At 39.4% G+C, this 15,105-nt stretch overlaps 1 protein-coding gene across 41 annotated transcripts in view; it reads left to right on the top strand.

Annotated features, from left to right (window-relative positions):
* Positions 1-3,085, top strand: part of NRCAM (neuronal cell adhesion molecule) — a 166,034-nt gene extending 162,949 nt beyond the window's left edge. For 23 of the 41 annotated variants that reach the window (XM_074827448.1, XM_074827446.1, XM_074827445.1 and 20 more), the window contains one exon: positions 718-927. Coding sequence is in view for 18 of the 41 variants with exons in the window: in XM_074827486.1 (XP_074683587.1) it covers positions 139-150; positions 718-955 (250 nt within the window). In the remaining 23 variants the exon portion in view is untranslated. Of the gene's footprint in view, positions 1-92; positions 151-717 lie in introns of all 41 variants that reach the window. The other 18 variants (XM_074827475.1, XM_074827470.1, XM_074827469.1 and 15 more) reach the window with 3 other exon arrangements.
* The last annotated feature ends 12,020 nt before the right edge of the window (positions 3,086-15,105 follow it).

Genomic DNA, 15,105 nt, shown 5'->3' with positions numbered 1-15,105 from the left:
GTATACAGTAAATGTTTAGCAATTTTAAGAGCAAATTATTATTGATAAAATACTGATCACTATCAGGATATGGACTTTGCTTTTCTTCTTAGGCTATTTTCATTTGTTTCTTCTGCACCCTTTTAATGGAATATGTAGGTCTCTTGAAAGGTAAGGTTGAAAATTGCAAGTCTGGCCTGCATTATGTAACAAATGATTTGAAATGCAGCACACCTATTTTCTTTATACTAGTAAAGAAAATCAGTATATTTCATTTAACCAAATTCATTCTTCATTCATGTTCAAGGAGTCAAAGAAATTAAGAAGTTTAACAGACTAACTTCACAGCACATCATAAGCTTGTTACTTTGGAGAACAAATAAATTCTTTTTTTTATAACTTTACAACCCACTTTTTAATGCTTGCAGTTGCATCTAAATTGCTTCCAAGACAAGGGCACAGGTTTTATCATTGAAAAGTCATGCACGACGGGAGAAAAAAAAAAGAATCCACAAACCCCCTTCCCTCCACTGAAGACATTCTCTGTTTAAACCATTCCTACACCATGAATTCATGTCAACTGCATCATATTGATTTGTCTCTACAATGTGATGTGGGTTTACTAAAGGATTATAGGGCTGCACACATGCTTTTTATAAACTCTGCATGCGTGGCTGATTTTGTCTTAATATATAATACATCAGTTAATTCCTTTTGTTTGTTTGTTTGTGTCTCCAGTGATGCAGAGGACCATAAACCTCTAAAAAAAGGAAGCCGGACACCTTCAGACAGAACTGTGAAAAAAGAAGACAGTGATGATAGTTTAGTTGACTATGGAGAAGGTGTAAATGGTCAGTTCAATGAGGATGGCTCCTTTATTGGACAATATAGCGGTAAAAAAGAGAAAGAACCTGCCGAAGGAAATGAAAGCTCTGAGGCTCCTTCTCCTGTAAATGCCATGAATTCATTTGTGTAACCAGAGAACTTGATCCCCTTGTATCTTCAGTTTGTTTAAAGCACTTGTACATCCTCCTTCTCATACTATGAACATGCTGGTAACGGAGCTCCTCACCACAAGATGTTTATGCTATGAGAATATGCAGGTCAATACAATTACACAACATAATGACACATTAAGTGGTATGTTAGTATGAATCAAAATACGAAATTCAAATTTTGTTCAAAACTTGGGTATTTTTACTATTTTTTAGAAGGAACTGACACAATAACATCGACTTATAATTTTGTTTCCTGTTGAAAATACAGTATAATGCATGGAAAAAAATGCTACACAATTCACAGATAATCTCGTGTACACTATAAAAACATGGTTAGACAATTTGTAATGCAGTCCTCAGCTGAATCCCTGGGTATGAATTCTGTTTTCATTGTCAGAGTGTTATAGTAGTATTACATAGAACTTCAATGTCTTTGTGGACATTGTTGTGAAATTGGTGACTTAATGTCTAGCTATCATATGTCTTTTTGCAAGACAGTTAGGAACAGTATGTACAGTATATAATTGCTAAATGATTTAAGTATGACACTTGCATTTGCTGATGCTTAATGAGACCCTATTATCTGCTCTTTGCTCCTATTACTTTATAGCCTTTTTAATCTATCAAGTATTACAGCAGTACAGTGTTCTATTTTTACATCAAAACACATTGGATTGATTTTAGGGCATGAAAGATACGCATTGCAATGCATTTTGGAATTTGTACAGTCACTGAAAGAAAAACTTTAAAATGAGAGAAAATATTCCAGAAAACACAGGGCAAAATACATTCAGTGCCTTTATACAATATGCATTCCATAATGCACTGTACTACTAAATCAGTTGGTGCAGTAAACTGTGATTAGCGGACTACTATCATTGCCAAATAAAGTAAAAATGTGAAGAAAAAAAAAAAAAGTGTTATGAAACTGTTGTGCTAAGAATTGAAGGTTTTAAATATTTTAAATTACACAAAGAGTATGATTTTTTTTCCCTTAAAAATAAAATAAATGCTTTCTAGACAGTTACAGCACAACATGTTTTCATGGCCTTAGAAGATTTAGAAAAAAAAAAAAAAAGAAACCAAAACACAACCAGAATTAAATTACTTACTAACACAGCAAGGTATAAGCTCTTGTAACATAAACTGTTAAAAAAACCAAACTGGCTGACTACACCAGCGAGAGTGCATTTCCCTCTGTGTCCTGGCCTGATCAGTGTGGCAGCTTTGTAATTATCAACACCCTGAAGCAGTGTGGGGGTTAGCGCTCAGGACCACAGAATTCAATCTGACAAGTGCTAATATGGTTTAGTGGTAAAGGATTACCATTATTGGTTACAAAATTATTTTCTCGCATACTATATCAATCAAATGTTTACCTCCAAATATAAATTTTTATAACAACCTATGGTTGAAGGAATGCTCAGTTTCATTTGCCAATAAATTGGTTTTTCATAACTTGCATCAAGTTTAATTTTAAGTAAGCTTTTTATATGTAGATATTTTGTTGAATTTGTAAATACACTTAAAGCGTAGATGCTATATGCTTCTAGGTGTTACAGACAAATAAAACAAGACAGTTTATGTTGTACTGTGTAAGAAGTACTATAGCCAATGGTGTGCATGGTATTTTAAAGCATCTACTTAAATATATATTTTTTTTGCTGTGAAAATGAAATAGTGAACTGTTCTGCTTATTTACTGCAGATTCCTAACTGAACCATTTGGAGCTTTTGCCAGTGCATTACATTAGACCATAGTACACCTTGCAGCTTTCATGTATATATTATAGGTAAAGCACAACTGAAGCGATCACAAATGTAAGCTAGCTGTAATAAGCTTCTTTCACACCTTTGAGCTTTCCATTGATCAGTTTTCTTAATGGGAACCGAAATAAGAAATTAATTCTACGGACATTGATTACAAAGCACAAAGAGAACATTTTTAGTAAGATTTGCCAATGGTTTTGGTAAAAAAGAAATATAATTTTACTCTTATTTAATTGTAGATGCTGAATTATCTGTGCATGTGGGGGTAAACATACAGGCTCACTTCTGTAATAGTGCAACAGATTTTGTATTAAAAATAAATGTGGTTTTAAAATTTCACTGTTTGTTCTGTTTACACTAGCAGTAAAAATCACATCTGATTCACCATGAAATTGAGAATTCAGAGTGGAAAAAAGCCTGAAACGACTCTGGCAGAAGTTGTTCCCACGATGTTATAGGACTTTTTGTACTGCAGCCAAATTATTTATGGATAGTTGCGTATCTTTACCGTTTGGAAAAAAAGTGAATTTGTCTGATCATTTCCCATTGAAATCTCCTGCTGTTTACATTTTACTTCCATGGATGCTTTATTTAGTCATATTTGTGCAAAGAAAAAAACCCAAACCAGTCATCTTCCATACCTGCAAAAGTGAATAAGAAAAAATAAGAATGTTTATTAGAAATTAAGAGCCCTCAGATAGGATCCCAAATCAGGATTTTGTGTCCTAAAGGAATTGTCTGACATACAGAATTCTGGGTGTCTGTTTTTAAACAGTACATGAAGTGAGGAAATGTTAAATAACATCTTTCACAGAACACAAAATCCATTGCAATGCTCTTTTCATATCTTGTCTATTTTGTGTATGAATGGAAACAGACTGGACAGGAAGGCAACTGCTCTGCAGAGAAGACTGCAGGAAGGCCATGGATTCCAAGAGATGCAGGTGCTTCAGGAGATAGATCAGAAAGCTGATGTTTGGCCATGATGCTGAAAGAGGGATTTTATCACTGAGTCAAGAAACCATTTTGTCAGCCCTCCTATGTGTAATTACCCTGGCTATTCCAGCCTCTCTCATCTGCATAGTCTCAGTTCTGCCACCTTCAGATACTGGGCTGCCTGATTTTCTGTACAGGTATCTGTTGATTTTTCCAGCAATGTGCATTGACTGGGAGATATGAAATACAGCTGTTTCTGTTTTACTTAAAGAATAGATCCTGAAGAGAGGGGTCTGAGTTCCCTAGGCTTTGTTGGGACAAAGGACTTCATACAATAACCATTTTTGGAGACGCACGTACGTTCTTTGTGCATGTTTCCCAAAGTGTACTAATACATATAGTTGCTACATTTTCCTTTTAGTGATATACCTTTGCTTTTGGTTTTATTCTCATTGAAGTGATTGTATAAATCCAGAGGGAATTGAAGAGGATACCCCAATGGTAATTTTTCTTGTAATCTTCTATTCTCACATTGTTCCTAGGAAAATACAGTTTCCTTGTGGCTCCACATAGCGGAGGCAAAGTGGCAAAAGATCAAATTGTCTTCATATGCTGTCTGGCCCATTTTAAGACAGAACCTATAGAAGTAATATATAAAGAAATATTATCTACCGTATGGAAGTGTTTTCTTCTCTGAAAGAAGAATTAGGGAGAAAAGCAGGAAGAGGATGAGTTTTCAATAATTTCTGAAAAGCAATTGTCCTTTGTTGTGTTTCTGTCACACACACACACACACACACACACAGAGTCTTCTCCCTCCTACTACGCTTGGAAAGAACATTTCAGAGAGCTGGCAGAAGCAGCGACTGGTATCATGGAAAGATGAAAATAACTGAATGTGCTACTTGTAGGAATCTACCCCCAAATGATGCCCCCTGGGATGCAAATAAATCCAACTGGCCATCATTTTTTAATCTCTGAAGGGATCTCTTGCTGCTCTTTGTACACATGGAGTGGAAACTTTATACCAAACTGTCAAGATAAATACATGTCAACAGGACTTTGACGGACAGTAGATGCGATCCATCATGACTGTAAGCAAGGAGAAAAATTACGATCCTTGTGATCTTGTGACTTGGCAACAAAAACATACACAAAGTTCATTACTGTGCTCACATGTAGATGAGCCGATAAAAAATTCAGATCATGTTTAATATCTGAGAGATGGATCCCTCATTTGGTGTTGAAGTTTGCCCAGCTGTGAATTTGGCAGCACTGTCTTTGTCCCTTGGGGAAGACCTGGAGGACAAAATTGAAGCCAGCTTGTGAGTAATGGGTTAGCATATGTTGCAAGTTGGAGAGTGAGGCAGGGCAGGAGACAGTTCCTGTCACTGGGACCCAACAGCCTTTCGACCTCTTCTCCCTTACCCTGAGGTTCTCAGGTAAAATAAAGAAGATAGTGTGGTTTTCCTGTCAGCTGAAGAACACCCATGGCATCATGTTAAAAATCTAAAGCTGCTATTGTAATTTGGATTTAATTCTGCCTGGCTTTCTATTACGTTTTGGATATAAGTGAAGAGGAGAAAAAATACCTGGTGCCCAGCCTGCCATGTTGGACAAATATGCATGCCCAGGGTTTCAGACCTGAGTCTTCAATCAGGGAAAGTTTAGACAGTCTAGTTCTGGTGCCTAACTTCTTAAAAATTGCTAGGTCTTGTGCTGCATTAAGGAATGAATGACATTTACCTCTGATAATAAACTATACTTGATACGTATCTTCCAGAGGGTGCTGCCCTGTTTCCCAGTCCAAAGGCCTCCAAAGAGCAATGCTTTGATCTTGAAACCCAGCGTCTTACCTGACAAGAGGGTAGCAGCCCACTCCATACATTGCTCTGTCTTATGTTTGCAAAGGTCTAGAGGGCTTCAAGACTTCATAGGACTAAGGGGACAAATTAAGTTTTCTAAATGGCAGTATTCAGAATATATTCCAAGTAGATGGTCTGCAATATATGTGCTGTAGTAAGGGAGGCCTTATGGGCATGCTGGCATCAAAAGTTAGCCTGTCTGGGACTGTAAGAAGTCAAAGTGAAAATGATAATGTTGGGACAGAGAAAACGAAAGAACAAAGGTATAATATTTGAGGTTTCTTGTAAAGATTTGAGAAACAGCCACTAAGAGAGCTGGCCTGAATGGGAAAAGGAGAAAAGCAGGCGAAGGCTACTCTGCCAACATGGAAGAGGCTGCAGGAGCCCTTGCTAGTCTGGAGCAGCACAGCCCACAAGGTGTAGACCATACTATCTGTTGTTGACAAACAGCATATAATAGATTAATAGTATGTCATTCTCCTTCCAGAGCATTTAAGTTTTGGGTTTTTTTCTATTCATCCAGCTATTGTTTCAAGAGACTTAGAAGGACTTGCTAATCTTAGAAACTTCTGTCAAATTTAACTGAAAATTGCCAGTAAGTTTCTAGGTTTGGGGTAGGGGAAATACTACCCTGGATGATGGATGAACAAATACATGAAGCAGTTGTTTTAATTTCCTTACTTTTTGAAGCATGCTAAAACTATCTTCTGGGAAGCAATTGCTTTCTGGAAGTATAGGGCAAGGACAGCTGAAGAAACCCTTTTCCCTTTGCTTGGGAATTTGACTGGTGGTGTTCTAGTAATTTGAGGAAAGTGGGCGTTTTCCAAGCTGTTGAGGTAAGGAAGATACAAGGAAGCCATACAAACTGGTAAATGAAGAACCCACATGATGAGGACACCAAACCTTGAATACCAAAATCAATGTTTTTGAAGAGCTCCTTCAGGAAAAAAATTGAGGGTGGGGGGAAAGGCAGCTAATTGAAACAGTTTCTAGCCAAGTCAGAGGCAGATAAATGTCAAAAAAATGGTGTCACGAACTGGAATAGTTTGATTTCCAGTAAGGAAAGGAAAAGTGTCCTTTGCTAGGCCACCTGATGTCTAAACCCAAACACTACGTGAAGAAGCACTGGTTACACTGCCTACAAGTGAATACTACAGCTTTATTTTTGTAGTGGTCCACAAGACACAGTTTTTAGGTGTAATTATATGACTTGAACAATTAGTGAGACAATTAGCCAGCAAGGACTTTTTAGTTGATTTTTTTTCTTCCTGGCTTTTTTCTCAACAGGTGCTTGGTTCCAAATTTGTGCTTTAATAAGAAAACAGCCTCTGCTGTACTATTCAAATTAGGCAATGACCATAAACTTTATTAAAAGGGAAGCTCGTATATATTTTTCTAAAACAAACTGATGTGTTTTAACGGGAGCAGCAGCCCTGTCTTTAATGATTAGTGTTGAAAAATAAGAACTGACCACTAGAGGGAAGTCAATTGTTGGTTAGCAGAAGCCTAGGGACAACTGCTACCCAAAGCAGTGCATCCAAGTTCACATCCCATGTGAATGCACGTATATATATAAAAAGCCACTATAAAATAGTGGCTAATAAGAATAAGACAGAAGTTCATAATGATTTGCTTGTTTTTTAAAAAGCAATAATGCTATTTGTGTAAGCAATAATATTAATGACCTTATTCTAATTCGCCCATTTGTTATCATGATCATAAATTAGAGGGATATTTTGTGCAGAATTGCTGTTAGAAAAGTAAATTGGTAAGAACTATAGGACAGGGATGCTGGGTCTGACATTCAGCAGCCTGCCTTGTCCCAGAGGCACACTGAAACCGCTTTTTGGAGCTAGAATCAGAAACCAGCTGAATGCCTTGCCAGGTTGTCAGTTCCCAGACCTGTGCTTGGCAGCTATACATACAATAATAACAGTTAAAAAAATGGTTTTGACCTGGTTGGTTCGTAGCCACTTAGCTCAGCTTTTGTGATTCACGTAAAGCCTCCACCGCCCAGAATAGGTTCAGAAAAGGGAGATAATGCTGCTCACCACTGAACCTGCCAAACCAGAGGTGACGGGTTCCCGAGAGAAGCCCATGAGTCCAGCCTGTGCCGGGTAATTTGTAGGCCAGTAGTTCATCTCGCTGAAGTCCCATACTTTATCTGGTTTTGAATTTGTCAGGATTGCCCTTAATCTCTGTGTCAAAGAAGAAAGGCTTAAGGTCTTGGTGCCTGAAGATGGGAATAGCTGTCACACAGCAGATTGCGCCCAGGCAGGGTGGGTGTCACAGCAGCAGAAGCAAAGCTCAGCGCTGTGCCTGCTCTGGCAGTCTCCCTGCTCTGAGGCTCTTTAAGTTGCTCCTTTTAAAGTGTGTCCAGGACGGTGACCACTATTAACCCTTTGGATCAGGACAGGCAACACACAGCACATTTTCAGTATCACACCACCAGAAGCCCCGTTGGTCTGAAATGAGATGAAAAAACACGAATTGATTCACATTGTCAGACAGCATCATCTTCAGAAGGACTCTGCCTGCGGGGACCATCTCAGCACGTCAGGGCCCATCCATGTGAGGAGGACAGAGGCTCTGCCCTTTGGGATCAGCATCACATCATCCCTGAGGTAGCAGCAAGGGGTGAAAGAAGAAGACGTGTGCTTTGTAGCAGAAGACTTGTTGCATGGATCAAGGCAGTAGAATAAAATATGAGAGCCTAAGGTGTTAAGAAAATAATAAAAGCTTTCAAAACACTAGTGTAGAAAAATCACCATGTATCAGTATCATACTAAATACATCGCTACAAGATGTTTGAGGTTAGAGATGGGAATGCAGCTGCAGATTAATGATTAACAGTGAAGAAAATTTGGCAAATTGGGTTTTTTTGCAAGTAGTGAGAGCAGAGATGGTGAAAACTGGAACCCAGGACAGATGTTTCAGATGGAGCAGGCAGTCACCACCCTGCCAAAGCTATTGAAGCTGTGTTCATTTACACCAGCTGAGACTTCTACTCGTGACATTTTAGGCAGGTCTTCAGGCAGAGGTTCACATAATGAGTATTTTTTTAGTGAATAACTGTCTAATAGTGTCAGAGCTTCTCCACTAATGACAGCAGCCTCTAGCCAAGACATCACAGCCACAGCCAGTTTACGTGCTGGAGACAGCCATGTGGCAGAACCGCGATCTTTCTTTTCTAAATGACGTATTTCAGACTGCAACTGAAAAACATTTTACTACAAATATTAAAAAAGCAAAACACTTTAATTATTGTCGTGGTTTAAACACAGCCAGCACCCAAACACCACGCAGCTGCTCACACACCCTCCCCTCGCTCCAGGAGATGAGGGAGAGAATTGGAGGGGTAAAGGTAAGGAGTCTCATAGGTTGGGATAAAAAAAATTTAATAATTGAAATAAAATAATAATGATAATTGTAATAATAGAATATACAAACAAGTAATGTACAATGCAATTGCTCACCACCCACTAATGGATGTCCAGCTCGTTCCTGGCTAGTGATCCCAGAGGAGGGAAAATCCCAAAACCACAATCCCAGAAGAGTGAGAGCAAGCTTTCTGGCCAACCTTCCTCTATATACGGAGCATGATATTGTATGATAGGAAATATTTCATTGGCCAATTTGGGTCCGTTGCCCTGGCTCTGCTCCCTCCCAGCTTCTTGTGTACCTGCGCATGGGCAGGACATGGGGAGTGGGAAAGTCCTTGATCTCTTAGCAACAACTGAAAACATCAGTGTATTATCAGCATTCTTTTCATACCAAATCCCATACTGAATCCAAAACACAGCACTATTCTAGCTACTAAGAAGAAAAAATTAGCTCTATCCCAGCTGAAACCATGACAATTATGTAGCTAATTTTGGTGAGATTATTGCTCATCAGTTGTTCACTAAAGATTTGTAATAATAAAAATAATATGACAGGACCATTACAGAGACATAGTCCATGTTTTTAAGAGGCTTGGTCTAAGAGTGTACATTTTAATTCTACACACAAAAGCTTGGGAAGAATCATTGCAACATCCTTCTTAATCGTAGATAAAATTTTCTATTTTTAATGGCTGTAATTTGCTTTTCCATGTAAAAGATAACAGAAGAAACAGGATGAATTTGCCTGTCACTCATCTCAAGCTTTTCTACAGGTTTGGTTCTGGTTTTGGTTGCCTGTCAGGCATTTTTTTTTTTAATACGTCTAGTAGGATAGGTTTCAAGAGTGATTTACATCCATTCATCACTGGATGATGAGGTTTTCAGTAAGATGTTCAGAGAAAAATTGTTATATACCATAAGAGTATGACTGTCAAAAATCAGATGTGACAATCAATGCAGCCTAATCCTGCATTCAGCAGTAGTCTTTCCCTGTAACTTAGACTTCAATTTCAAATAAGCTTTCCATGTAAGACTGTAATTGATATAAAAATACACAGATATTGAACTGAAAAGTTTTGACTACTTCAGTTGACAAAATAAAAGCTAATGTATGAAAACATATGGATTACTCTAGTTCAAGACAAATGAACCCACCCCCCCCCAGTAAATTTGGGGGGGGGTTGGTTTCTATTGAAGATAACATAAAGTGAAACCTATGGGAGCAGAAATTACAGCCTTGTTAAAAATTTTGTCACTAATTTGTCTCGGCCTCACATCAAGAGTTAGTTTCCTCTTTTGGTCCTGAGGAGCCAGCTCCGCTCTGAGGGTCCCAGGTGATGCAGGGCTCTCTGCAGCAGTGTGGTCTCACCCAGGACCAAATCCCACCACCACTCTAAAGAGGAAGAGTTAAGGAGGCACAGGTCCCTAAAGGAAGGTTAATGCTTAAAGGACATTTGGGTTTTCACCCCTTCAGAGTGCTAAGTAGTGCACCATAACCAGGCACCCACTGGAAACAGTTCCTACAAACAGGATGGCTGCAGCCACTTGATTTAACTCTGTCTTAACAAATTTTTCATTACACATTTTGAGTAACTGGATATCTTTATAAAGAACTGACCCATCTGGAGTTATTTCTACAAACGTGAAGAAATAGAGAGTAAACCAAGGCTACCACACCTTTTACCCAGGCCAGCAAATACAAATAGGCCAGTGTGTTACTCAATAGCAGGTCAAAGACATGAAGATGCCCACCTAAGTCAGGAGGATCACCCCCTTTCCCTACACAGGGCAGAGATTTGCATCAACAGAGACATGAATATTTATCAATGTTAGGAGAGACCAGTCTGCCCACTGTCGTGAGGCTCCTCATCACTGGAATGGCCCTACACAGCCACTTTTGCACACTCAAAGGAAGTGCTGCATTTATTTTCAATGAATTCATTGATGTGTTTCCTTTGCCAGCATGGGAAGAGCCTGCCTGGTCAGGGAACCAGCACACCCAGTGTCCAGGTCTTTCTGGGCTGGTGTGATGCTGGCGCTGGCAATCAAGCTTGCACTACAACAAGTGTCCAGTCACCCTGGTCCAGAGCAAAAAAGGTGGCCAAAGCAGAGCACACCTAGAGCTATCTGTGTGCCTAAACCCCTACCGAATTACTCTTTGCCTGGAATGACTGATCACAAGTGAACTGTGCTAATGACGAAAGAGGGTGACAGGGGCAGCTATGGCCTCGTGGCTGCCTAGGCAGGACATGCTCTGGTGGGTAGAGCCATGTATCATTCTCAGGATCTCCTTTGCATTGCCATAGTAGTTGACCCCTCAATTAAGCTTTGACTTATCTAAAAGTCAAGTCACTAGATACTGTGTTTTTCTGTTAATTCACATTGTTGTGTGTAATAAATGCTTGACACAGTAGCTGTTGGTAGGACAGACAATCAAACTATGCACTGAAAATGAACCCCTGAAGATATTGTGCCACCACCCATTAGTACTCCTTACTGACCTCATCATAAACAAATGATTTTATATCAAGTTACATTGTTGTGCTATTACCTCACATGCTGGTCAACAGCACACTTAGAACTATCCTGTTGACTTTTGGCTTTTTTAATTCTGATAGAGACACTCATGACATATATGAAGGAGCAGAAATTTAGATATCAGCATGGATTTCTTAAGCAAGTTAACATTGCGGTATATCTTCACCTTGAAAACACCCTTCAGAAATGATTACATCATTATGTTATATGAAACAAAAAAGCATGTGGGATTACTTAGTCCTCACTGCATAAAACACTCATAGAGCTAAATCCTGAGAAAGCTTGTGTCATACAAAATGAGTATATTCCTGAGATGCTGCAGGTTGGCCACAGCCATGTGCTGTGAGTCACGTGGTACAGCTCAGGAATGATCTGTAAATCTTTCTGTTCCTAACAACAACAGGCACCAAACTGAAAATGCATTGGTGCAACTCTTCTAAAACTGTGATGGTTTTTATATACTTTGGCTGGATAAGTATGTTCATTGAAAGGTTATTGTCCAGACTGAATAGCCCAGGCATTCTGCTTAAGTTTTGGTATGGGTCCATGCATCATCCTTGCAGGAAGGGTTGTCAAGTCCATTAATCTATGCACTATAGATTTTTTCACCTTCTGAGAACCTAATAAGATGCACACGTGCCTAACCTTGACGTGATAGCCCAAATCATATTTGAGGCATTGTGTTCTGGAATAAAAACAGAGATAAAATTGAAATATAAACTTTTTAAAAATAAATGACACATAGCTTAGCTGAATGTGACCAACTGACAGTAATCTGATACTGTAATTACCAATTGCATGGCTACCTTTACAACAGGTGTGCTCAAACAACATCCAGAATGTATATATATTTCCACTAAAGTACACATATACCCAAATATTTTCAATCATAATTTCTCAGAAAGCTCAAACAAGTGCTGAAGCCTCCCAATGGTTTCTGTCAATGTAACTTTGAAACATGTTGGTTTGCCTCATTCTGCATTTGGGTAAACAACATACATTTGGAGAGTTGTTGACTCTGCACTGGCCTCAGTGGGTTTGTCTCCTCTGTTAATTAGAGGTGTCCCCAGGCCAGGCTCACTGCTGGAGCCTGGACCAGCCTGAAAGCATCACTATTAGCTCATTACTGGGTTCTGTTTTCAAGGGCTTTGCAGGGCCTCGGAGGTACCCGTTCCCAAAAGGCAACAGGGACACGACTGCATGAGCTCTGTCTGCCTTCAGCACAGCCTCAGCATGCTCCACGCTGAACGGCCAGTATACACCACATTGATGCCATAGGAAGAGCGGGCTCCCATATGGCTACCGCAGCTTTAGACCTGGGGAGGGCAAAGGGTCAGGCTGAGCCTCGGTGGGTGTAGCTCATCCCTTGCAGAGAAGGGTCTACTCAGGGACGTCACAAACAGGTCTGTGCTCTTTGGCCACCAACTCATCCTACGCCCTCCTTTATTTGAGGGCGTGCATATAGCTGCATTGCCACGGTCCCGTTCATTGACTACCTATGATAGCTGTGCCACTCTGAAAAGGGAGGGCAGAAGAGAGAGAGGGGATCCTTCAAACAATAATTACTTTAAATAAAATAGCCCAAAGTGACCCAATCATATTTTCTGGCCATGTTGAGAAAATAGTTGGTTTAGAAAACCCATCTCTGCATGTTTGTTTTTGCAAGCAGAGTGGTGACCATGCCCACCAGAAAGCAAGATAGGAGATCTCACAGAGTTTATCCCAGGCAGAGAAAATCACAAGTGGTGACCAGGGAGAATATTCCACTTTTCTCTGAGGTGTTGGAGACTCTCCTCAGCTAAAGACAAGATACAGGGAGGTCCTAATGGCGTTAATTGATCTCATGTGGCTGGTGTATCCTATTACTGTGCTCAGCTTCGGCTCTGTTTGTGATCACAAGTGAGTTTTACCTCAGGTTAGCTTGTCAATGACTGCTTTCTTCTCCTCTCTCTCGTATGGCATGATCTATTTCTTAAGGCAATATGCAATTAAATTCCTCTACTTGCTTGAGACACAAGAAATCACCACTATTAATTATGTATATTGAAAATGTGTTTTTCAAAGAGATCATGGACATCTGTGTAATGATGCTGAGAATCGATATTCCAGGTAAACAAAATATGTTAATTTTTAAAGACATGAACTAACAGCAGCAATGTACAGGAAAAAATGCATAGGTCAGAGGACATGAATGTATTGTATATGTATAGGGTAGCTGGTACCTATGATGTAGGTGTTCCAGGCGTAAGGTACATTTCATGTGCACATTCATTCAAGCACTAATGCCTCAACAGAATTCAGGGGTAAGTGTCAAAGAAAAGAGCACAGGAGGAATAAGGACAGTGAGCAAATAAGTAAGCAACAGATTGCAGAAAAAAGGCAGAAGTAAGGAAAGTGTAAGTTACCAAGACAGGATTTTTTTTATCACACGTGTATCTACTTCTAAAGCTTTGAAAGAAATGAATCTGTAAGATCTTCACATTGGGTTTCTATGAATAGACAAGAATAAATCCATCTAGAAAAACTTTATTGCCACTAAAACATGATGAAAGGATTAACCTTGAGGAAACAAAAAAGCAGAGATGAATGGCTGATTGCCCAAACCTAAAAGGAGACTTCCTGCCCACTGCTGCATGTACACTTGTGTGATGCCTTAAAACGTTTTTGTTGGAGGGAAAAAACCAATTTTAGAGCCAAGTAATTGCCACTCTTTTATTGAATAGTAGTTAATAAGACATCCAGGGAGAATTGGGTTGATTTAAATACTTTATTCTAAAGGGTATTCAGCAATCATGTTCTGACTAAATGGATAATCAAATAAGTCACACTCTCCACTTAGAAATACTGTTATTGTTCATGGACCTAATATCTGAGCGCACAGTTTTGTCACTGAATCCAGACACTGGCACAGTTAAAAGCACAGTCCCTTCAGGGGCCCACACCACTCCCAGCTCTGAGCACCAAAGAAGCTGAGAAAATTCTGCTTATGTTTTGGATAGTCAGACTACAGGTGGTAGACCATAGACATGTATGCTATCAGCTTCAAAACAAGCAACTTCCTGTGGTTAATAATATTAACAGTAAATTGAAATTTATGTGGCAGTGAAGTTAATGGGAAGAAGATCAGATTTTCAATTGTTCTTACCGTATACTTTGCTATTTTTTTTTCCCAGTGGGTTCAGCTCTCTGTTGTGGTGCCTGTATCCTTCCAGTAGTGAAAAAGAACGGACTTGATCTTCAGCTAGTCCTTACCAACCTGCTCCCAACAAGTTGAGTAGGACTAAACTGGTTTGAAATAGCCAGGTCTAAACACTTTGTTAAAATGAGAAACCTGGACTGCAAGAATCCAGGCAACTTGGAAAAGAGATCTCAGCATAACTAAATATGTCTCTTTTTCCTACTCTTTTACATCTGTGATTTTCTTCTGTGAGTTCAGACCCATCACCAGAAGGAATCAGTTGTTGTGGTTGTTGTCATTCATGTTACAACAGCACAAGGAGACTTTTGGAGATCCCAATGTGTAAAGTGATACTAAAAATGGGATAGGGCCCATCCCATCTAATGTAAATTGCTTAAAAAAACCACTTAGGTGTTGTCTTTAAGTTCATCTTTATCCTCTCACAAGAGACACTGATAA

The sequence above is a fragment of the Strix aluco genome, chromosome 5 (assembly GCF_031877795.1).
Source record: "Strix aluco isolate bStrAlu1 chromosome 5, bStrAlu1.hap1, whole genome shotgun sequence".
In the NCBI taxonomy this organism is placed as follows: Eukaryota; Metazoa; Chordata; class Aves; order Strigiformes; family Strigidae; genus Strix; species Strix aluco.
The sequence above is the reverse complement of the archived record's forward strand: the minus strand, read 5'-3'. Positions and strand labels throughout refer to the sequence as shown.